The sequence below is a fragment of the Grus americana genome, chromosome 3 (assembly GCF_028858705.1).
Source record: "Grus americana isolate bGruAme1 chromosome 3, bGruAme1.mat, whole genome shotgun sequence".
NCBI classification, from domain to species: Eukaryota; Metazoa; Chordata; class Aves; order Gruiformes; family Gruidae; genus Grus; species Grus americana.
The window spans coordinates 52,110,105-52,134,680 of record NC_072854.1 but is presented as its reverse complement, the minus strand read 5'-3'; the positions used below and the strand labels follow the sequence as shown (position 1 = coordinate 52,134,680).

The following is a 24,576-nucleotide window of genomic DNA, read 5'->3' as shown; positions in this document are numbered from 1 at the left end:
ATAACACAATTTGCAAGTCTGCTAGGAAGGTACGTCATTACAGCATTTACACATGACCATTTTTTCATTTAATTTTTAATTTGCATTTTCATATAATTTGGCACATTTCACACCATCACTCTGAATAATGTATTCAGGGAAATAATAAATAATAAAACCTATTTTGTCACACATTTTTAGCCATAAAAGGTAATGAACAATGTTTTATGGAAATATTTTTGTTCTCCCATAGAAAGGCTTCATTTGAGGTCTTTGCACGTCTCCTTCATTTGGGCTTTAGCAGAGACCCTGCAGCCCCTGACAGGTTCACCCTCAGGACTACACTGAGTTTCTGAGCACCTCACCACGTCCGCTCCTCCCGTACTGCAAAAGAGGCGACAGACACCTTACTACTCCCTCAGCTTCTCTCAGTGCACACTTACTCTCACACCACACCTTGAATCTAATAGAAGCAGTCGTGGCCATCAGGATCAACACCCAAACGCCGCTCCCTCGGACTGGCGGCCGTAGGAACCCGCCGGCCTCAGGCGAGGACACACACCCGCCACGCTGCACGCCAGGGACAGCCTCACACACACCCCTACGCCCCAATGGAATGTTCCACTCGCGACGGGTAGGCGGCGAGCGCCCACAGCTAAGCTAACGGATGGGACGTTCCACTGCAGGAGGAAGGTGGGGGGAAGGAGGCCGCGCCGTTGGAAAACCCCGCCCGCCGCAACGTCGTCCCCCCCCCCCTCCGCCGCGGCCGTTAAGGAGGCGTGGCTTCCGGGCGCCGAGTTCGAAAGAGAAGGCAGCCGCTGCCTGCCCCGCCATGACTCAATCGGTGGTGGTGCAGGGTAAGGGGCCGTGGTTCCCAGAGCCCCCTCCGCTGCCCCCCTCCCTGTGCCTGACCCATGTCTCTCCCCTTTGCAGTGGGTCAGTGCGGGAACCAGGTGGGCTGCCGCTTCTGGGACCTGGCGCTGCGGGAGCACGCCGCCGTCAACAAGGTAACGGCGCCGTTTCCCTCCTCCCCTCACCGCCGGCCGTTGCTAACCTGAGGGGGCTGGCGAGGCGGTTGGGGCGAGCTGCCTTCTGCGCTCCCCGTGGAGAGACCACGGTGGCCCTCGCTTCGTTCCGTGTTCTCTGCTGTGACTGCAAAGCACTGTATTTATTTGGTTAAACTAAGGCCACTTCAAATATGAGCAAAACTATCCCCAAGTTTTTATGCCGTTTAACTAATCATCTTTAATTCAGATCAGCTTTCTCTAGCCTTTCCACCTTGGAAAGCTCGGGATGTTTCCCTACAGGCAGACATTATGAGGTTTGAGGCAGTTAATGAAAAGAGACGGTTGTTCAAGGCAGGTTCTTTGCCATTGGCAGTAAAGCAAAAAAGCAGCCCACCAAAGCCCACCTTTGTTTTCCATGTTAGCACGTGCTGTGTAGTGACTTACTGTACGGTTGTGCTGACCAAAGCAGCAGCATAAAGAGGGCATAGGGTTGTGCTGAGTACCCCGAGCAAAAATATGCTCTTCTTGCCATGATTATAAAGATACTATTTTCTAGTAAACACCATATGTTAATAGATAATGATGAGCAGTCCTTGATGCCTTCCATTGAAGCAGCTGTAAAATGGCAATGGATGAAGTTCATAGACATATGGAGAGTCTCTTGGTTTTAGTGTTGTAGGGAACAGCGATTTCCAAGTTCTACTTCATCAGGCCTGTAGGAGTATGGTAAGCAGTCTGTAAAATAATAATGTTAGAGTATTTAAACTTGCCAGGTCTCTAGCTTTATGGTGGGGTAAGTGATTTCCATGCTGCCCCTCAGCAGGGAGTTTAGGAATCACTAATACAGCGTGATGTGCTTTTTTTTCCACAGAACTTCATGGGTATTGGTATCATGGGCATGGAGCCCATAATGAACTGAGTGTTGTATCAGTAATGAACTGAGTCAGCCAAACAGCAGCTATTCAATTTAATAATTGCACTGGGATCTTCAGTAAAATCCTAAATCTTTAGAAATTAAGAAGGAGTAGTTGTTTAATCTTGTGCTGAAAGAGGTCCCTTCCAACTTAAATTATTCTATGAAAAAGCGCTGAGAAATTCTGGCATTACTCGTTGTATGTTGTGTTGTTTCCTTTTAGAAAGGAATTTATGATGAAGCATTAAGCAGTTTCTTTAGGAATGTAGATACAAGGTAAGTCTCATCAAGCAACTCATAAGTTTAACATAGTACATCAACAGTTCTAGTATCTTCTCTTAACCTAAGTTACAGTTTTGTTTCAGGTCATATTTAGTTTGTGCTAGAAAAAGATTTTGTTTTTTGTATTCTTCTCAAAACATTCTGTTTACCTTTCCATTTTAACTATACTTACTTCAGTAGTTAAAAGTGTTGAAAGTGTTTGGTTTTTTTTCCTTTCCTTCTGTCCCGAAACTGGGCAGTCAGGATCTGATAGTTTTTGCCATTGCAAATCATGATCGGACTGCGAGCCCTCTGAGTATCACCTTAGCAGCATTTCTTGAAGAGTGGTAAGAGGAATTATTTTATATAAAGTAGACAGAAAAGATCATGTCAGTTTTTAATCCCTTTTATCTGACTAGTTTGTTGCACAAAGGGTGGTAGCTATGATTTTTTTTTTTCAATTTGTACCTTAAGAGCATTCAGTCATCTATCTGTCCAGTTACAAAAATCCTTGCAGTTTGCAAGAATAAAACAGTTGTTCACTTGGATATTGCTGTTGCGTTTTAATTAATTAAAAAGCATTCGACCAGCCTCTGTTTCCTTCCATATGGCAAGGCTGCAGGACAGCATGCAATTTTAACCAAAATGGTATTGAAGTAGTAATTGTTTTGTCTCAAACTTTTGAAAGAGCATACAAGCGCAATGAAGTTTATCATTGCCATTCCTGGTGGGCATTTCCTAGAATTTTTTTTTTTAACCAAGAAAATTTGATTGTAAACAATGTCTATGTTTCTGTATGTACCAGATGAAACCACCAAATTTATAATTGACAGGTTGGCTGCAATAGAAACATATGATTTCTCTCTGTAAAGAGAAAAATCTTAGCTCACCGAACACTGTAGAAGTTTCAAGGAAGTTAAGTACTGGAGGCTGCTGTGAGCTGCTCAGCTAATGATAAGCATCTGGAGAGCTTCTTTGAGTGAGAGGGTGGGAAGATCTTTGAGGAATCTAGTGCAGCCCCATACTCTCTTCACCTCATTCCTGATGGGACTGAGCATGATGAGAACATTTGGTGCTGTAGCAAATTTCAGCTGATGTTTTTGAATGTTATTGTGGTTGAATGTACAATAGTCTAAGAGATACTTTATATTTAGGCTTGACCAGCCTCCAAATTAGGTAAATAATTGAAGGGAAAATTAGGTCCATCTTCCAGTATCCATGCCTTTTTTCCATGTGTTGAATATAGTTTGACCAGACCGGATTATCTCATCCTTTGAGTGCAGAAGCACCAGCATTCATTGTGGAAAAAACGTGATTGTACACAATGCATAGTTGGCTGGGTTGGCTCAGTACAACCAATCCTGGAAAAAATGGAAAATTAAGCTATGTCATCCTAGCTTGATTTCTGAACTGGTAAATCTTAATGGCAAAATAAGTCCAGTACACTGCTGTGCTACTGCAGCAGTGGAAAAAGAAAAAAAAACCTACAGCTTTCACACCCTGAGCAACAGTACAGTGCTCTACTACCCCCATTCAAAAGCTAGTGGTGCTGTTTGGTGCGCTGCGTTCCATTATATGATGCTGATATACCACATGCTGGATGAAAGAATCTCTTCAAATTTTGGCAATGCTTGTAGAATTATCACAGAGCAGAGGCTGTATCTGAGAGTAAACTTTCATTGCTTATCTTTTCAGCTTCCTGAAGTACTGCATAGAATATTTCTGAATGAGATTGTGCCCTGTAATTGTATTACTTTAGCGAATTATGAGGGCTTTCTTAGCAGCATGTTCAGGGTGTTTCTGTTTGTTTACACTGTAACAGTCCTCTGAACATGCAAGATTAAAGAAGGGATTTTATTCCAATGTATTGCCTTATTTTCTATTATGATTCTGAGCGTTGATTTTTTTTTTTTCCCCCAGAAGTGGTGGTGATGGTCCTGATATTTACAAAGGAAAAATCTGCTCTTTAAAAGCACGAGTAAGGCAATTTATAAAGGTCATTCTTTTTACATTGCATATTTATGCCCGAACGTGTAGGAATTTTCATAAGGTCCTTATAATTGCATATGTTTTTAAATACTACTTTGAATAGTAAAATTTCTAATAGTAACTTTTATGGTTCAGTAGAATAATGCAGTTTGCTGCCAGTCTTGTTGAGTAAATTATAATTTTAATAAAATGATTGCAGATATTGCCAGACAAGTTTTTATTTGATTTTTCTAAGGAGTGGGTTTTTTTGAGCCACTTTAAGTGATTAAGAAGCAAGAAAACTTGAAAAATAAAAATGCTTTAATTTCTTTATTCCTAAGTATTGGGGCAAAAATATTATAAAATTTTAATAAAATTGCATTATCTGAAACACTGTGCTATTAAACGACTTCTAGCAAATCAGCTAAGGTGAATCTAGTTGGTCTCCTAGTTTAACAACTGAAAGAAAGCTTCTCTGGAGCACGGTAGGAACGGCGTACCTTTTATATTGTAAAAAATGTTATATTTCTTTGTGTGATTATTTCAAAGGGTGGTTTGCTTATGGACTGAATTTTAATTCTTTTCTTTCTCAAAGGCACTGTTGATTGACATGGAGGAGGGTGTGGTAAATGAAATTCTGCAGGGACCATTGAGGGATGTATTTGATAGCAAGCAGCTTATCACAGATGTTTCTGGTTCAGGAAACAACTGGTGAGAACCTCTTCAGAAAGCATATCTTAGCAACTAATTAGATGGCATTTGAAAAGAGAAATGATAACAGTAGCTTTCTGGTTCGTTCTGCATCTGGGGAGCTGTAGCATATTACTAGTAAACTTTGGAGTCACTGTTGTGTGGAGGAGGGCTTTGAAAAGCCTTTTACAGGAGAATAATTCTGCTGATATATCATTTTGTCTATTTTTTTCTTCCTCTTTTTTGATTTTCTTTTTCAAAAGAACATTTTTTTTATTTTTGTTTCTTTGGTATTCAGCTGCTCCCACTGCTCAGTCAAAGCCGTAATCTAGTTTGAGACCATTCAACTAGTGTGGTAATGAGATATATGAACAAATGCCCTTATGATTTCTAAGCACACAGTGTCTGGCTTTGCATATAAACTACATTACCAAAAAGAGATATTCAGGAAAAGATTGATTAACATAATGAATTCCAAATTGTTGCCGAGACCTTAATGCGCCTCTAATAATATTCAGTGCACTACAGACTGGAAAGCAAATAATTAGCAAATGTACCAAATGAGCGCACAATATAGGGAATAAAGCATCCTGTAACTTTGCCATCTAGCAGGCAAGTGTATTGAAAATGAGCTGTTTGGGGTTTTTTTATCAGTAGTAGTAACTGACTCATATAGTACTCAAAGGAAGATCAGTACACATATTACACAGGGATATCCTTATTGTTAATGAGTGTATAACTTTGATTTCATAATTATAATTTGATCATCCAATGTTGGAGTTTATTTCCTTATCGGTACAAAATAATAGTGCATACTCCAAAGCTGTAAACTTAGTGCTGCTTACATCCTCAAAATTAAAACCATATTGTGACTCCTACATATTCACATGAGGTAGTAACAGCTTAGCAGCTCTCACAAGCTCTGGACTCAGAACTCTAAAATGTCAGTTAAGAGGAGTTGAAAAAACTCAAAGATTGATTGTTGGATTTTTTTTTTTTTTTGAAAGTACTTTTTATATCCTCAGGGCTGTAGGTCATAAGCTATATGGCTGTCAGTACCGGGAAAACATTGTGGAAAAGCTGAGGAAAACCGCAGAACATTGTGACTGTCTACAGTGTTTTTTTATAATTCATTCTATGGGAGGTGGTAAGTAATTTTTTTATGGTTAGTATGATTGGACCAGCCATGAATGAAAAAGGAAAACCTGGATCTTGAAAAGAAAATCAATGTAATAATCTACATCATTCAGAATGCAGAATAAAAAATTTAACACAGTCCAATTAAGTGGACCTGTAATTATCTATTATTTGTTCTGTTAGAGCACTGAGGAGCCCTAATCATGAACTAACGTAAGTGCTACTCAGAACAAAAATACAGCTAAAATTTTAAATATGAGGCAGTGAGGGGATCAAGACAGTTACCAAATACAAGGAAACACTGAGGTATTACTGATCAGAAGGGACAGCAGCCTCAGAACACTGATGTCATTGGTGTAGTCAATTTGTTTTTAATAATGGGGAGTTTTCTGAAAGGCTTTGAAGGAGACTTCTAATGTTGCTTAACTTTATAAAAACTTTATTTTTCTGTTTTCCTTCCACATAATTCTCTTGAGTCCAGTCTAGCTACTTTGTTAATAAATCAGAAGAGAGAATCCCTTGCAGTGGCAATTTTGTCATTACTGTATTGCTACTAAGCTTTCCTTCTCCCGAAATATGGGGGGAGCATGTATTATAACTGGTTACAATGTGGAAAAAGACACAGAAAATAGCTCTAAATATGAAGCAGGATTTTTTGTCAAGGGCCTTTTATGTGGCCATTTGCTTCATTTGAGATCGTGCAGATATTGTTTCTGTTATTGCAGAAAATTGCTGTCTTGTTCATAGATGAAATTTGCTGCTGCTGAGAATGTTAGCTGCCCAAGACAGAGAAACCACAGTTCAGCTCTCTGATTTGAGCTATGTGTTTAGTGCTAATAAGGAAAAAGTGTGTCTGCTGGAGGAAAGGGGTGGTTCTGTTTTGACTGGAGAATGAGAAAACTTTATAAAGAAATCCCACAAAGAAAGTAAATAATTGTTTGGGGCAGTTTAATGTTTTCACTTCATTTCAAAATTCAAATTAAAAATCTTAAAATAAATAAAAATACTAGGTCAGAAAAATGTTGGTAACGTAATAGAACTCTGGTTTGCAGAATTTTTTTGAGATTGTATACTTCATCCTGTCTGGTATACTATGGTAAATACTTTTATCACTTAATTATTTTCCTGTCTGGGGAAAAAAACTTACTGCCTTGATTTACATCTGAGTAGCCTCCACTGTCAGCCAAATGTTTCAGAAAATATTCATTAATATATATAATTGAAAAGTTGTCTGTTTCCTACAGACTTAAGCTTAAGATAACATGGGGAACCTGCTATCTTCTCTCATTCTGTCTTCATTCATAATTAGGGACAGGATCTGGTCTTGGAACTTTTGTACTAAATTTGCTTGAGGATGAATTCCCAGAAGTATATAGATTTGTTACTTCGGTTTATCCCTCTGGTGAAGATGATGTTATTACTTCTCCATATAACAGTGTTCTGGCTATGAAGGAGCTTAATGAACATGCAGACTGTGTGCTACCAATAGAGAATGAAGTAAGAAATAATATTCTATTTCTGTCAATTCCTTTTTTTATTAGACTGCACATAGGAAGTGTTTTTTCTTTCTGTGTATTGATTTGACTACCAAGTCTTAAAAAAAGCATAATTTCATTTTTTAAAGTAATAATTGAACTCCTAAGTCCCTTGCAGGCTTTTGAAATTAATATGGATATCACTAAAAAGTTGCTCTGCACCTTCAAAGTAGTCTAGAGTGGGGTTTTTTATGTCTATTTCAAGATAAACAGTGAAAAGCTTCTATTTACTGAGGCTGAGAATCTTACATTCTTTTAGCAATCAATTTGTGCATAGTATTAGTAGAGTCCTGCAAGGGAAATGACTAACCACTCCAAATTCCAACAGACTTGACTTTACTGATTAGTGATAGGGGCATCATAGGCATACCTGACCATGCAAGCCACTAGGCTCATTTGAATCTAACTTTGATGACTCTCTTGTTGTTTGCTTATGAAATAAGCAAGAGAAAGTGAAATATATTTAGAGAATATATTTTTGCTTTCACAGGAATTATGAAAATTTAAAATCTTAATTTTAGAAGATGGGGATTTTGAATAGTTGACTAAAATTCAAACTTCTGAGTCAAGCTGTGTACATGATTGTGACATGTAAGGACCAGACTTTTAGAAACACTTCAGTCAATTGGAATTGGTAGGACTTACATGTATCAAAGGTATAATCTTTGAACTGACAGTTACCATGTCTTAGCTTTTTCTTTAAGATTAATTGAAATGAAAAATTGTGGTACTGAATTTGAAAGCTCTGTGCTCAAGACTTCTTATATGTTTTTTTTTCTCTCTCAAAGTCTCTGTTTGAAATAGTTAATAAAATTCATCAGATGGTCAATTCTGGGAAGCTTGGGTCAACTGTGAAGCAAAACAGCATGATAACATCAAGTACAGGCAGTGCAAAAACTGCACAAGAGAAGCCATTTGATGCAATGAATAATATTGTAGCCAACTTGCTGCTGAACCTGACAAGGTAAAGTTACAGGTTACTTCTCTGTAAAAGTAGTATTGCTGGAGGCAGTGTGTGCTGCAAATATGCAGGTCTGCATCAGCTCAAATAATATTGTTTTCAATTTGATACGAGTTTCCTCTTTTTAAGAATTAGTTCCTAAACGTGAAAGTATTTGGTAGTATTCAGATTGCAGTGGTGTTGCTCTAGCCATGACAGTCTTAAAACTGAAATAAGGAAAGATTTATAGGCAGAAGGATATTGTCTTCCATTAGTGGACCCCAGGGAGGTTTGCCTTTCTAGGCCAGTTGTATTATTTTAGAAATACTGTCAGATCATTGTTGCTCCTAAACTGTATTGCTGTGAGAAACTCCTGGTGAAATATATTTCTGGAGTATTGGCCTGCTTTTCTTTTAAACAGCTTATCAGGAATGTTAAGTTGCACGTATTTTATTATAGCCTGTTTATTAAAACTGGTAACCAGCAGCTATGTCCACATACTGAAAAATAGTGCTAAATACTACAATTGGGAAACAAGTTCTCATTCTTGGTGATTTATTGTTCTATAATGAGAAGCATAAGTAAATAAGCTGTAGCACGGTTACTGCCAAACGTGAAAGTTGAGTACTTAGAACATTACAGTTTCTTGAATGCCGTGTTGTTTTACTGTTTTATTGTACATACCAGTTGAAAAAAAAAATTTAATTAATGTTTACATTATAAAAGTAATTCGCTTAGTTTATAACAGTTTGTTAATTTTTTCAGCTCGGCTAGGTTTGAAGGTTCCCTTAACATGGATCTTAATGAAATCAGCATGAATTTGGTTCCATTTCCTCGGCTTCATTACTTGGTTTCAAGCTTGACTCCTCTGTATACATTGGCTGATGTTAATGTGCCTTCTAGAAGGTAAGAAAATATTATGGAAGCTTTACATTTGAAGCTTAATTTTTGATTCTTCATTAGAAAAAATCCATTCTGTAGCAAAACTAAGGGTAGAAGTTCTAAAAGTTTTAAGTCTGCCACATTTTCAAATTCATCCTGCTGATTTTAGGAACATCCTTTGTCCATTTTCTCTGTAATGGCTGAACCAATAAACTTGAAATGTATTTTTATTATCTCTGCTGGGAAATGTTTCTGTTGGAAAAACTTACTACTTAGATAGAACCCACACCACAAGTTCTTTTGAGTAACAGTTTGCAGTTGACTCGCAAAATACTGTAAAGACAAACAAGGAATTAAAATAGATTCCTTGGGAAGCAATGACATCTTCAGTCTAGAGATGCAATGAGCCTATTTAACAGCTTACTGTAACAATAAGCTGACACTTTTCAAATTTTGTGAGATTATTTATCCCACTGACATGGCAGAAAAATAACCAGTTAAGATAGATTTTACTGGTTTTAGTGAATTAAGTTCAGTCAGCAAAAGGTCCAAATAGTGATAGAGGCAGCTAAGGGTAAGTGACGGCAATATGCAAAGTGGAGAAGAGGGCAGGAGGACCCCTTTTCTGTGATAAGGAGTTGTGACAAACTGTAGTTTGAGGAAACAATACAGTGCTGGGGGGAAGGTAGCAGCCTGTGGGGAGGTGCTCAGTCAATCATGTTTCAGAATGAGGTGGGAATGGTAATATTTTTGTCTCCTTTATTTAGTTATTTTTTTTAATAAGCAGATTGTGACAGAGGTGATTTTAAAAAAAAAGATGATAAATGGAGAGAGTTTGGAACAAATGGAAAGAATAGCTTAGATGTTATGGATCCATAGAAATCTCCTCAAGGCACCATCTTTGATATCCCACAGTACAGTTGAACTTGCTTAAGAAGGTGGGGAGAAAGATTATGATCTGCAGTGTCATCCTTTAAAGCAGTCATACATGATAAAATTGGAATAAGTAGACAAATGTGTACAGTCTGTCTTTTCCTAAATCATTAATCAAAATGATTCTATGATTCATTGATCCTTTTAAATAATGAAGTGTAACAGGCAGATAATCGGCTCTGTGAGGGTCAGCAGCACTTTGCTATTCCTTGTCGGATCCTTCACAAGCAGCGTTCACTCAAATTGTCATATAACGAGAACCTCAAATAGTTAAATTCTTTTACATATTTTTAATACTTTAACCATTGAGCTAAGATTATCATAGTAAAGGTCTGTTAGTCTGTCCACTTCTCTGACTTTAGACTCAACAGTGGCTTGTAACATGAGGGAGAATAGAGGGGAAAATGAATCTTTTTCCTGTCATTCATGGTCCCAGGTTAAATGGACCTTTATCTCCAGAATTTTATGAATTTTTAAACCCTGAAGGTGGGCATTCTGAAGAACTTCTGTAGCCCCCTTTAGTAAGAATAGATAACTCTGTTTTCTTTTCACCTAGGTTGGATCAGATGTTTTCAGATGCTTTTAGCAGAGATCATCAACTAATTCAAGCAGATCCAAAGCATAACCTCTACCTTGCCTGTGCACTTCTCGTTCGAGGAAACGTGCAGCTTTCAGACCTTCGCAGAAATATTGAAAGGTTTGTAATACCACACGAAGTAGTCATGAGATTTGTTATTGAAACTGTTGTCAGATGTCCAGAGCACTCTTAATTATCATTTGAAGAATTTCAGTACCAAATCAGTTTACTCAGAAATATTTCTTTTAATTTAAGAAGGGAAGAAAATGTAATTAATTTATGTAATGAGTTAGAATAAGTCACAGCATTCTTGAATTTCCAAATAAAGGAAGCTGACTACATGTCCCTGTGCTGCTCCTCTCTTTCTCAAAAATGCAAAAGAAAGCAAAGCCTAACCTTCCAGAGGTCTCCTGCCAGTGAAGGATGTTGGAAGAATAAGTTCTGTAGTAGAAGTTTGTTTTTACTGAGCAGAAGGCCCCTCTCTTTCATGGTTACTTTCATGTAGATAAGGAATCATCCTTTCTTTAACATCTCTGTATTGTTAGTACTCTGTTTCTACCTTTTACACTACTGATCTACATAGTTACAACAGGAAAGGCAGGCAAGCTTTGCATACAGGGTGCATGGGGAAAATTTCTGAGAATCTGAAGCATTTTACTTACTTCTAAACTGCAGGTAGACTGATTCTTCCCACAGAGCATTAATCTGCCCCTCTCCTAAATCTGAGTGCTTGCAGTCCCTTTTATAGAGATAGGTGCTTGTAACTTTACTTTTCAAACCCTGATATATTAAATTAACAAAATAAAATTGTTGTTTGCAATTTAAATTTAAAATAGACACAGTGTTTTAGTCTGAAGTCTAAAATGTCTTATTCGAAATGATAGTTGTAAGTGGCTTGCTTAGTTCTGAAAGGTTAATTGTTAACATTTTCAGACTGTTAGCAAAGGAAACTTAAGCTTTGTGTTCTTTACATTCCTTAGGTAACTAAATTTTTGTATCACAGGTTGAAGCCTTCCCTGCACTTTGTGTCCTGGAATCAAGAGGGCTGGAAAACTGGTTTGTGTTCAGTACCTCCCGTGGGCCACTCCCATTCCCTTCTGGCTTTAGCAAACAACACCTGTGTAAAACCAACTTTCATTGAACTCAAAGACAGATTTATGAAGCTCTACAAGAAAAAGGTACAACTCTTACCATTATATCATCTGTAGCCACTAATCATTAGCATCTTGCATTATTGGGAAGCAAATCTTGGTATCACAAAGGGACTGCTTAAAAGTAACAGCCCGAGATTTTTATTTGTGTTAACCTATCAAGGAATCATTCCAACAGCTACCGCTTAAAAAATGTAAATCCCATTTTAATCTGTACCTACCAGGCAATATACTTCCTTTCTTCAGCAGTGAGGCAGTATCTGACAGATCTGCCTACCAGTTTGTGGTGGGTTGACCTTGGCAGGCTGCCAGGTGCCCAACAAACTGTTCTCTCATTTCCCTTCCTCAGCAGGACAAGGGGAGAAAGTATGATGGAAAGCTCGTGAGTCAAGATAAGGACAGGGAGATCACTCAGCAGTTACTGCCTTGAGCGAAACAGAATTGACTCGGGGAACATTAATTTATTGCCAATTAATAACAGAATAGGATAGCAAGAAATAAAACCAAATCTGAAAACACCTTCACCACATCCCACCTTCTTCCCAGGCTCAATTTCACTCCTCTTTCTTCACTGATTTTGGTGTCTGCAGGGCTGTGTCTCACATTTTTCTCACTCTTCATTCTTACAGCTGTTGTGCAGCATTTTTTACCCCTCCTTAAATATGTTATCACAGAGGCATTACCAGCTTCGGTGATGGGCTCAGCTTTGGCCAGTGGCAGGTCTGTATTAGAGCTGGCTGGCATTGGCTCTGTCCTGCATGGGGGCAGCTCCTGGTATCTTCTCACAAAAGCCACCCCTGCAACCCCACCCACGCTACCAAAACCTTGCTACGTAAAGCCAATACACGGTTTGGTCAGGGGTATCCAAGAAGACAGAATATGAAAAGGTGAATGTGTAAGAAATCATTAGTATCAACTGTGATTCCATAGGGGATCGTTATTAAAGTTGCCAAGTATTTAAACAAGGGATTTCATTATATAAGTCTTTACTATCTACAATGCTTGCACTCCCCTCTTCAGTGCAGGCTAAATGGTATTCATTGAGCCAAAGGAATTAGGTGCCAAGAAAAAGGATAATGCTGCCTTTTTTTTTTATTCTCATAGGCGCACCTTCACCATTATCTGCATATAGATGGGATGGAGCAAAGCTGTTTTTCTGAAGCCATATCATCTTTGTCTGACCTAATAGAAGAGTACAATGAACTGGATGCCACAAAAGGTGGGCCTAGAACAGATCCCTCAAGACTGAAGATAGCTGTTTAAAGGAAGAACTGATGTTATTTTTTAAAAAATTTCCCCCAAGCATCCAAGCATGTCAGTTAGCCAGAATGAATTGCAGCATGCTTAGCTATTGTAATTCCACTGGGACAATGGCTTCCTCAGTTCTAAGAGGTGTCATATTAAGTGGCAGGCCCAGCCTGTAAGAAAGATTTGAAGGCACCTAATTATGGCAGATAGCAGTAAGAGCAGTCTTCCAAACTGTAGAGTAAATTGACATACCATATGCTGTAATGAGAAGAAGGAGAGGTTGTAGCAGCCAAAAATGTAGTTCTTTTCTCAGACTTTCAGCTTACAGTAAACTAAAGACAGGCCTGCCTTCAAAGAAGGATCACCGTTACTAGATTTCTTTTTTAACAAGCAACTATGAGGAGAAGAAAAGCCTGCATAGTCTTTTCAAAGATGAAGGCAGGTCTCTCATGAAACTGGTTTCTTGAACTTTGCAGGATAGTAGTCATTTCAGGATGCTCTAAGCTATGTTCATAGCTTTAATATTTTTGCTTCCATATTGTACTTAGCTGTATTAGAGCATTCTGAGTTGATATCAAAATTGGCAATATCAGAAAATTCAACAAAATAAATTTTGTTTCAAGTATTCTACTTAGAGTATTAATTAACATCTTCATGATTCATATTCCAGAATGCTGAATTGCACTTGATAATGAGATAATACAATATACCTCTGAGTGAAACATGCACTTATAATGAAGTTATAATTACTGTTTGGAGAACAAAGTTTATATGCTTAAAAGAATGTGAGTAAAATGGATGTTTTAATATTTATAATTACCAGAGTAAGTAGATTTTTATATTACAGTAAGAACTTTTACAAAATAGAATGTACAGTAATTTCCAGTTGCTTGCCAGCCTTGTCTGTCTTAGACCAGCAAGACTAGTGAACTGTTACAAATCAGTATGGATCGATGCAATGATTTCTTAAAGCTTGAAGTCCTTCTAGCAGAGTTGGAGTGGGTGTATAAGTGAGCACAATTTTCAATGCGTAAGTCCAGAAGTATTCAATAAAGCATTGTGATAACATTTGTTGAGAGCATTTTTTAAGAAAACATTTTAAAAATAGTTATTTCCTTGAAATTTTGCATCTGTTGTCTGTAGGTGCCCCCTTATTTGTTCCTTTACAAGTGCATTTTTATATTCACAACACTAGAGAAAGATTATCTGCTGCAAAAAGCAATCTGAGCTTAAAATTTACTTCCGTTTGAAACAGCATTGATGTGTTTTACTATTGCAGATACATAGTAGAAAATCTTAATTTGAGAATCAAGAATGATAGATGGACTATTACAGGGTAAATTTTTTTCTAATAGGTTAGAACATCTATGAATTTACATTTATTTGTCTTTGCGGATATCAACTTGTTAGTGAGGTATGAAGCTGTCTTGCTGTGCCTTTTTTAATCACCAAAAGTTCTTGTTTTGACAGTAGTAGTGTTATATTCTTGAGAAGGATGTATATATCTCCACATATAAAAAACAATTAGGCTTAAAAAGATGCACTCTTACTTGCGTTTCCGAGGTGCTACTTAGAAAATGAATATTCACCTACGTAGTTTCACTAGAAACATTGCTGTGGCAGGGGCTTACGCTAACTCTTCAAGGATTGAATGTGCCGTTGTGCTCACAGGATGTTACAGTCAATGGTGTAACTCATCATACAACTTTGAGTTCGGAAAATATATCTCCTGGAGCACTGCAAATCCTCTGACATACGCACGATGTTATCCACATCATCTTCCACGTAAAGAAGCCTTCATTGGGACACTCAAACTGTACAGTGATCATTTTGGATTTATTAGGTATGCAGCACCTCTTGTCCAAGCACACCCCGCAGAAAGTTAGTTTGTAGCTCTGAGTAGTTGAGCACCCAGAAAAAACTAGTTTCTCTGCTGTAGGAAGCTGGAATGTCGGTTGACACGTTTTTCCTTTCGGAATCTTTAATATAAAACCAAAGAAAAGCCTGAGTTTTTATACATTAAAAACAGAACATGTAAGAAAAAATTGCAACATTTACATGGAAATATCTTGAAAATTACTCCTTCTGAAAGTTGTCTTATTTTTGTTTTATCAGTCAAGAAATAGAGAATATTTTCTGAGTGACTGAGCACCAGGACAGCACTAGCAGCATGTGTGTTTCAGGACATTACATCGTTTTGTTGGAAATTACACATCTGTAGTTTTCTATTGAAATGCAAAGACTGAAAGTAGAAAACAGAGAAGTTATTTTTAAAACCCTTAAAAAAAGGAAGAAGTCATTCTATGTTAGTAGGTGCTAATACATCCATTTTTCCATTACTGCCAAGATTTTAATTTTCTATTAGGAAGTCATTTTATATTAGAAAATACCTTTATTGTCTTCAGTATATTGGTCAGGCAAGGCTGGATGAAGCATAATCTCTTTTCTTTTTTCATTTCACATTTTCTGTTTTCATTGGTGACTCTGCTGGATATGCCTATGCCACAGGTCCTGGAACAGGGGGTCCAGGGAGTTGCCTGTACTAGGCAATTTTTCTTCAAAACTAGCGGTAAGCTTCTGTAAGCTAAGACAGCAAAATCTTATTTATGCAGCAGAACAGCCCCAACAGGATTAATTGAAAATAAAAGGATAAGCATTTGATTTCTGTGCATCAAGGTGCTTTTGTAGGTAAATCTAAAAATGAGGCATAAACAAAGTTATACAAAAGGCTGAGCCGTTGTTAAACTTTACTGACACTGGATTATCAGATCCTAGCAAGGACTATGGAGTTGCATGTGTTGTATGACCCTCCAGTTTGATGTGATGGAAATGTTTTGTGGAGAGAGTGATTTGTGAAATTTTTATGAAATGTCCAGAATGGACGAGACATTGAAAATTATTTAAGGCCAAGCATAGCTTGAAAAAGAGTGCTGATAACATTAATGTTGGTTTCTTTGTAGATACTGTGAAGGCTTTAGGGTTTGTGTTGAGGAATAAAATTCTCCAGTCACTTCTAGGTGTCCCCAAAAAGCCTATTTTCTGATGGATTAGGGCTTGATTAGGTGGAGTACGCTTTAAAAAAAAAAAAAAAGAAAGAAACAATTGCAGTGCAAAAGTTCATGGTGAAACTCTGAGGGGGAAAAAAAACCTGGCTATGTGGAATCTGTGCATTCAGGTAAGAGCATGGGCAGAATTACAAGGATACCTGGAAAGTAGACAGCAATTTAAAGATCTCATTGCAGCAAGCAGATTAAAAGTCTGTCACAGATCTGCAACAAATAAAGGTAAGTTAAATGGTCATTTATACTTTGTACATTTTTTTTTTTTAAAGTATGACCTAGGTGCATCCCTATGTATTTGAATTCGGTAAATCAAATTGACAAGGAAAGCCAAAAAAATAAAGCAAGAGCAGTGAAGTGAAACTTAGCACTTGTTATCCCCACTAACAGAAAAAAGATTTTTCAAAATAGATATTGGTCCATTGAGCCATTCATGGAATTCATGCGCAAGTTGATGTGATACTTCTGCTGCGCTGGGAAAGGAAAGAGGGAAAACCTCACTTTGAAACAAGAATTTCAAGGTGCATTTCTTCACAGGGTGTTTATCACCTGAAGAATAGCATCATTCAGCACATATGGCCACCGCAGGGACAGGCTGTTGGGTCCCTGAACCAGCCCAAATAGGAAGTGCACTTTGCAAGCTGGGTATCTTTTCTCAAGGTTATGTTGCGCAGTTGATTCAAATTGCCGCACGAACGCTGTGCGGTGCAGTGTCGCAGTCAGTTACTGAGGGGTGGATTTCAGCTTTTGGATCTGCTAAAGCGCTACAAAGTAAATAGCTTAGTGTTCTTCTCCAGGTACCTGAAATAGAGCTCCTCTCAAACCCAATTAACATATTTCATGGGGTGAAATGGTTTGGCTGCCACTGTTTTCAATGTGCTATGTTCTCTCTGAGCAGATCAGCAATGTTCTCTAGAAATGAAGTCTCTCTTCATTTGAAGTCAGTTGCCTGTTTATACGCAGCTTTAAGTATATTTCTGTAAAAAGGCTTTAATACTAGTTACAGCTATTGTGTCATAATTTTGAAGTAAAGATGAGCTTCTTGTTTTATTTTTGCTAACTTGCATAACCACCGCTAATTTGTTAGAAGTTGTCCAAACTGAACTTCAGATTTTGTAAGCAGGTCTGTTTATCTACAGATTGATTTACATGTGTCTGCCTATTTACTCAGCAGTCTTTTATGAAGGTTTTCTGATAAGCTTTGCAATCTTTTCATTTTATTGATCCGTGATGATGACTCAGACCATATCAGACCCCACAATTCAAGCTGCCACCAAATAAATGGCTCAGCTTTCTGGTTCCCACATTAGTTGTAACAAAGATGAGTTTCACCATGGAAGCTTGCACAGGGAAGGAGATGGCACAAGTGCAGGCAGCTGTGGCCAGGGAAGGGCCAGGACAGCTGCTTCTGGCAATGGCATTTCCTTAAAGTGAAAGAGAAAACTACACTTAGCAGCAGAGCAAGGATGAGGTCAAAGGGAATACCAGCTGACCCTGGCAGAACTGTGTGGGTAAGCTTGTGTATGCTTTTGATCAGGCTGAATAGAGAAGAAATTGGGGGGAGCATTGTCCTTGCAGTGACCTGAAATTTCGGGAATTCAAGGAAAGCCACCAAGGCAATTTGTATCACTTTCTGCTGTCTGTTGAAAGAAGAGGCCTGCAACATGTTAATGTATGTGAAAACCAAGGCTCCCTACTACTACAATGCAGGAGAAAGTGAGACAGCTCCCAGGCTGTCCCCAGCAGCCCTAATTGGCCTGATCTGATGGGTAGTAACCCTCTGCAGAAAGATGGGTTGAAGGTAGCTTTGGCCAATTCCCTGGTGACAGAAGCCAAAAGGCTTTTTTTGCTTTTCATATTCATCAAGTTTAGAGAAAAGAGTCTGTGACCTAAGAGTAAGAGGGGTAATTGGGACAGACCAGTCACCCTGGCAATGGTCCTCAACAAGAACTGAGAAATTGCCAGTGCGCTGCCTGTCTGGCTGCTGGAGCCAGGGACGCTAAACGCAGCGAAGCTCATGTACGGAAAAGTTTACCAGTGTAGCCAGGCACACCTGACATCAGTCTGTAGTTTGTCGATTGAAGCTGCTTGTGCTGTCCCGGGCCACAGATGGATTGTCCGGGCTTCTTTTTGCCCGTGACCCTGGTGCAGGGACTTGCTGCTAATCTTGGTGTGAATACAGGTGTACATCCAATTGCACCACTGATGCACAGGCACTTATAAAGTGGGTTAGGTTGGAAGGTCTGCCCATTAAGATAATAAACTCCATTGAGCTCACATCCTACAGCTACCAGATCTGCAAATGGTAAACAACAGTTAGTAGCACAGGAGGAGGAGCATGTGGTTCCTGCTTACAGAGTACTAAAATGCAATCAGCCTTTACTGCACCCACAACTTCGAGTTCTTGCCAGCCCAAGCATGTTTTTTTATTTATGCCCAGTGATAACTACAGCCACCTCACTTTAAATCAGTCATCAACATGTCTGCAAGTAACAGGTAAAACAATGAACTGGTTTCACTAGTGCATATGCAGGTAAGTTTAAAGACAGTCCCAGCCATACTCTCAGATTCTCTGACTGAGCAGTCAGAGTACTAAACTAGGATAAATTGCCTTGCGCAGAGCTGTGCAGCACCAGCAAGCAGAGCTTTCCTCCAAAACCACTCACCCCCTTGGTCCCACCCTCCTGGATTTCAAGAAGGGAACGTGGAAGAACAACTTACATGCACACACGCCTGTTTCATACCTAGGCTCGTCTTCCGAGTAGTCACAGTAGAGGCCTTTGTGAGGATCGCAGATGTCTGCTTCATTGCAGGTCTCCCCTGACTGCTTGGCACAGACCTTACAGCAGCCGCAACCGTCCTTCACCAAGCTTACCCCGGGGGTGCAGGTTGGCACGGGTGGGCATCTGCATGGCCAGTGACAAACCTCCTCACGCTGGTGGACTTCACTGGTTCCTGGAGGTTTTTCTCCGGCCTTCACTGGTGAGCTGTGGAAAAACTTACAGTGGGATGTTTTGAGAGCCGAATGCATTATGCGCAACTGGGATAGCATAAAATGAAGTTGGGATGGGAAAAAACCTGTGAAGTTGTATGAAGGCACTTAATGTTTCTCATCTCACAGGATCCAAAAAGTGAGAGGCTGTGAGGTTTAAGTAGGAGACAGGACCAATTTCATCAGTCACTGATGTGCACTGAGATGTCATTCCACCAGTGAGCCTGGCCTACTGCTTGCATGAAACACAAGTCATTGGTCTTTCCTTCGCCTTCAATAGAACATAAACCTGCAGTAGAGCTAAAGGAGGAAAAAAAGTGTTTTATAGTAGACAGTGGATTTATTTTAAATATTCCTTCCCACAAATCTCCTATCAAATGAATTAGGTTTTGATTCCTCCCACTGTTTGATAGCCAGCCACTGCCCTGTGTGCCACTTCTGATGGCAAAAGCCTTTTACAGTAGCAAATCTCTTCTGGAGCAAAAGTAACACTCAAAATTTGAGTAGCTGTTTGGGAAGGAGCATTATAGTATTTACAAATTCTCTTGTGCTAAACTCAGAAATTGATTCCTAATAAGGGAGGCTAGTAGTTGCGCTGAGCTTAATAGGTCATTTTCTAAGAGCGTATCTGTTTGCATGAGTAAGTGTTCATTGAATCCAGGGCTTATAGGGCAAAGATGTATCTCTGAAAGAGATTTGTGTCAGCAGTAGTAAGTCAAGATCTAGCCAGAATTTACTGTTTTCCACATTTTGCCTCAGAATTCATGTCTGGGTTTTTTGGGTTTGGGTTTTTTTTTTCTTCTTTTAAGTAAAGGAAGTCCTAAGTAATTCTTTGTTTTTCTGAAGCATGGAGGAAGATTAAGTCAGCACAGAGTGTGAAAGATCTATTTGAGATAGCTATATTCTATCTGCTTTTTTTGAAGAACTGCATCTAAAACGTAACAGTTTAGATCTTGGCATTAAATCTTTTCATGCTGCTGATTTCAGCAGAAATGCAGATCGTGATATAGTTATTCATCGCGGATGACTGGATCCATAGTTAAGTGGGGGCACACACAGCGCTTGGCCAGTAGGACGCTGTAAGGCTTGGGAGCTGCTCTCATCGAGCAGCTCTGGCTGCCCAAAGAGCAAGAGGGAAAGACAAGATCCAGCCTCTCATCAGGTGCCAGTATCACCATCTAGCTTGCAAAAAAAACCAAAAACCCAAAACACCCTAACAGTATATATAGCCTATATTTCTTCTGGGTGCATGAAGCCCCACCTATCAGTTTCTCCCTGTTCCTCCAAACCGCAGGGCTCAACTGATGTGGAAACTACCTCTGGCAGAGGCGCTGAGGGAAAGCTGGGGAAGGGGTCATTCTGCTGGGTTTCCTTTCAGCTCAACTTTTAAACTGAAAGTATCTGCAGAATTCAGCATTTCATATGTCATATCCCGTGAAAGCTCTTGCAGCATAATTGAGCTGGCCTAATTGCATGCAGCAGTAAATGACCTTTTAAAAGGCTTTTTTCTACCACTAATTTCCATTTTTCATGGTCATTTATAACTGTATTTACGATATCTTAATCCGCAGCTACTAATGAAGCTCCAAAGTAGTAGCTTTCAAGTTCCTTTGGCTGAACGCTTTTTAAGATACATATTAATTCCCAGAAGCAATTGATTTAATAAATGAATATTAAACAATGCCGTGTGGTATTCCATGCAGCACGCAGAAGATAATTTCATAAACGTGTTATTTTGTTAATCATTTGCTGATAAAGGGTTTCCTCTAATCCTTTTTACCTAAATGCAGCAATAATATAGAAACAATTAACTTAAGTCTACTTATTTTTTTAGGCAGCTAAGCCTTTCCTATAAACCATACTGTTAATTTGATGAACGTGTGCATTGGACTGTAAAGCTTCTTAAAGGCTTGTTCTGGAAATAAGACACGCAGGTGCTCCTATACATTCAGCAGTGTTCAAGACTGTATGGTTGCTTTAGGAACCTCACTTTCTTGCTGCTTTGTTTTTCTTTTTGAGCAGAGTATTATTATTAGGAATTTGGCCACGTGCCACCTATATGAGGTTATGTGGCTTAAATCAGATATCGCATTTCAAAATGGGTATGTGTAGCAGGAAACAATCTGTGTGCTTCAACCAGTATGTTTAATTTGTCTTACAAATTAAAACGTGCTTTAAAGCTACAGAATTCTACCCATGCAAGTGATTTTTCTCCCCTTTTTTGAGGGAAAGATGTCAACTGAAATGTGTGAGACTACAAATTTTCCCAGTAAGAAAAACGCGATCGGGTAAGTATCTGACAGTTTTAACTGTGGAATTACTGAGAAGCTCGGTCTACCTGAAAAATCTTAAAAAATCTATTAAGTTACAGTGAAAATTTAAAGTTTGCTTGTAAAGTTTACAGGCCAAATATTTTTCTAATTCTTGCTTACTAAAGTTTCTATACCAAAGCTATCCCCATCACACAAGCCCACTGCATACTTTTCCTGATCCTATGGGCAGATCAGAAAATGAGACCATTGTGCAGGAACCGTTCATGTATTGTCATTTGTTTTCTTATGTTTTAAAGATTAAACCAGGCCTGTCTGACATAAATAAGCAAGTAGCGATAGTAGGTAATGTATTATTGCAAATGTTCAGTTATCTGAGTCTGGCTCTAAATATGCAGAGTGTTAGCAGAGGGAGAGAGTCATCTGAAAATTCTCCATTTGACATTCATCTTGCTCGTAAAGGAAAAATACACTGTGTACACATACAGTGGATTTTCAAGATTAAGCAAATAAAGAATGAAATTTGCCTTTGACACAAATACCTTCAGCAAAAGCTGTCACTTAAAATTTTCTCATTAGAGACAAAGCATAACACAGCCCAGGTACCTTTCTCATTTGTAAAACTAGCCTGAAGTCAGATCACTGTATATATACATATATATATGTATATATATGGAATATGAGCATGGACAAGATGTTTACTTTCTCACTGCATCAGATAACCATTTGTGCTTTTTTTTTTTAAAAAAAAGCAAGGTCACTGACAATTTAGTCTTCCCTAACACTTTTCCACCGAATCGTATTCATGTACAGATTAGAGAGAAAAAAGATTGCTAAAATCAAGACTGATGCAGTAAATAAGCTGCAAATGAAATTTACTCAGGAGTAGGGAATGGCTCCTTATTCTCTATGAGGAATTTGCTTCTCTAAAATTTGTTTTGTCATTAAGCAAATAAAAACTTTAAACTGGGACAGGGTGAGGAAAGGAGAAATCTTTTTCTTCTTTTTTAATGAACTTACCTGTTGCGTACAAGGGATGATGAAGATGGTGGGGAAAAGGAGCCACCGCATGTTCCTGCACATTCAGAAGTGAAACTGGGAGATAGGGAACAGGCTGAGCTGTGTCAGAGGAAGCACTGAACACAAAGCTCTCCTCTGTCTCCCTTGCCAACCCTACTTTCCCCAGCACATGCACGAACACATACACGCATTCACACTTGAAATTCTCCACTTCACACAGAACCAGCTTCACACTGAAATTTCCAACTGATCTTCTTTTCTCTGCCCAGCGCTAGAATACAAATTTTCACACCCTGCTTGAGCCCATCCAGCTGCTTCAGCAGATTCTGCCTGACTTAGTTGAGGTCGGATGGGGTGACATCTGATTCTTAAAATCTTGCTGCTGGAAATGTTATTTTTAACTTGTCTTTAGGTCCATATTACAGGAATTTCTGAAATCTGGAGAGCAGAGCCCCAAATATGTGTATTTTTTGAGACAGAGGAAGCAGAGTTTCTCAAAATTTCTAATGTATCGTGCCTAGCAGAATCGTAGCGTAAAAATTAACACCATCAGTATATGTTCTCTAAATAGGGAAAGAGATGCTATAGTGTGTTATAACACTAGTACATATTTTGCACTGCTTCTTTCCATGGAATCCTAATGGGGAAACCCAAACTATAATGTACTTTTCCCTGAAGTAGGCACTTTGTCTTACTGCCATGCCACGCTGCTTAAACAGCAGACCATTCAAATCTCCAAATTTCCTCCTCCCTAATACTATCGAGGTGACCTGCCTGGTTTTTAGGCTAACGAGTGGGGGTCTCCAGGGTAAGATAAAAGCTCCAGCCCTGCAATGGTGGCAGTGCCCTGGTGAATGCTCTTCCTTTGCGTTTGTCCTCACTTGGTCACCTCCTATGCAGTCCAAGAGTTACTAGGGGAGGCTGCCAAAGCCCACACTCACACAGCAGCTGTGTGTGGATGGAGGCAGTGGTGGGAGTGTGGAATCCAGTCTGAGCAATTCTGGTTTGCTCCCCAGCTTGGAGCACCACGTGCCCTCTGCAGTTGCAAATGAATCCTGAGCTGCCCTTCTAAACTCTTAAGCAGGCAGCTGTACATCACTGAAAAGCTGCTCTTCTTCACCCACTTTGTCACATACTTCAACATAAAGTCCAAACGATACCTAGGTACCGAGTGGATGCTGCAGATCAGTGAATTTCAGTGATGTTACTCTGAGTATGCATCGTGCAGACCAGGTCTGACTCAAGCCTTGTGTTTCCCATTAAAAGCTTATGAACATAGCACCTAGGTTTCTCAAAAAATCTCTGCTGTATACTTTCAAAACACAGCTTGTTTCATAGGACCAGAGGATAGTTGAAGTTGGAAGAGACCCAGGAGGTCTCTAGCCCAACCGCAGCTCAAGCAGGGTCAGTTCTGAGATCAGACCAGGTTACTCAGGTCTCTGTCTATTTGGGTCTGAAAAACCTCTAAGGGTGGAGACTGCCAAACCTCTCCTGGCAGCCTTTTGGAGTGATAATAATGAGCAATGCAGGCTGGCTGAGGAGATCCCACGTACAGTTTTCTCCTGCAGACCCAAAGACATCTCTTTCTCTCTCCAGCCTGGAAGAAGTGAGGAAGGTCAGAGGACTAGGACATCCATTTTCCTCCTCCTGGGACTGCAGGGGAGCACACAGCATTCATTTTAAATGTGTTGTTCCTCTTTGCATCATAGAAATAAAGCATGTGGCCAGTGCAGGGCTGGGAATGCTCTGTGCGAGCTGGCAAAGACTGCTCTGCTGTGGATAATGGTCCCTGTTCTCAGGAAACAGGAGAGAGATGTTCCTGTAGGATTATTCATTTGTTTTATATGCTGTATTTTGTTTTGAATTCACCTGGAGAGCACAATATCTTCAGGATCGGAGAGTGAGAAACTGGGATTTGAGTATAATTGAGCTGATTGATAGAAAATGTTCGGTTTGGGAGAGGTAGGAGGAAGGTTCCTCCTTGAGGAAGACATTCTGGTGGTATAACACAATA

At 39.2% G+C, this 24,576-nt stretch overlaps 2 protein-coding genes across 5 annotated transcripts; one reads left to right on the top strand and one right to left on the bottom strand.

The window, feature by feature from the left end:
• Window positions 1-634: 634 nt before the first annotated feature.
• TUBE1 (tubulin epsilon 1) lies at window positions 635-15,004 on the top strand. 4 transcript variants are annotated; one of them, XR_008576460.1, is made up of 13 exons: window positions 635-836; window positions 913-986; window positions 2,123-2,175; window positions 4,081-4,138; window positions 4,724-4,839; window positions 5,844-5,965; window positions 7,265-7,452; window positions 8,279-8,454; window positions 9,196-9,336; window positions 10,802-10,942; window positions 11,826-12,000; window positions 13,078-14,006; window positions 14,893-15,004. XR_008576460.1 is itself a non-coding variant. In XM_054820984.1 (12 exons), exons 1-12 carry the CDS (start codon window positions 647-649, stop codon window positions 13,234-13,236), a joined length of 1,593 nt encoding a protein of 530 aa, XP_054676959.1. In that variant the 5' UTR covers window positions 635-646; the 3' UTR covers window positions 13,237-14,280. The 4 variants fall into 4 exon arrangements, 3 of the variants coding, with proteins under 3 accessions (XP_054676959.1, XP_054676960.1, XP_054676961.1); XM_054820984.1 differs by lacking the exon at window positions 14,893-15,004 and having other exon boundaries at window positions 13,078-14,280; XM_054820986.1 differs by lacking the exons at window positions 2,123-2,175; window positions 14,893-15,004 and having other exon boundaries at window positions 817-836; window positions 4,084-4,138; window positions 13,078-14,280.
• CCN6 (cellular communication network factor 6) lies at window positions 14,919-22,625 on the bottom strand. Its single transcript, XM_054820987.1, has 5 exons — window positions 22,563-22,625; window positions 19,002-19,278; window positions 18,334-18,576; window positions 15,612-15,805; window positions 14,919-15,200 (listed from the first exon to the last, which is right to left on the bottom strand). Exons 1-5 carry the CDS (start codon window positions 22,623-22,625, stop codon window positions 14,919-14,921), a joined length of 1,059 nt encoding a protein of 352 aa, XP_054676962.1.
• Window positions 22,626-24,576: the final 1,951 nt, after the last annotated feature.

Coding starts and splice junctions, on each gene's coding strand:
- TUBE1 (XM_054820984.1), top strand. CDS start 647: ATGGGACGTTCCACTGCAGGAGGAAGGTGGGGGGAAGGAGGCCGCGCC. Junction 987..2,122: donor AGCACGCCGCCGTCAACAAG/GTAACGGCGCCG, acceptor GTTTCCTTTTAG/AAAGGAATTTATGATGAAGC. Junction 12,001..13,077: donor TGAAGCTCTACAAGAAAAAG/GTACAACTCTTA, acceptor TTATTCTCATAG/GCGCACCTTCACCATTATCT.
- CCN6 (XM_054820987.1), bottom strand. CDS start 22,625: ATGTGCAGGAACATGCGGTGGCTCCTTTTCCCCACCATCTTCATCATC. Junction 19,279..22,562: donor TCATCCCTTGTACGCAACAG/GTAAGTTCATTA, acceptor TCCCACTGTAAG/TTTTTCCACAGCTCACCAGT. Junction 15,806..18,333: donor AAACTACAGACTGATGTCAG/GTGTGCCTGGCT, acceptor TTGCTGTCTTAG/CTTACAGAAGCTTACCGCTA.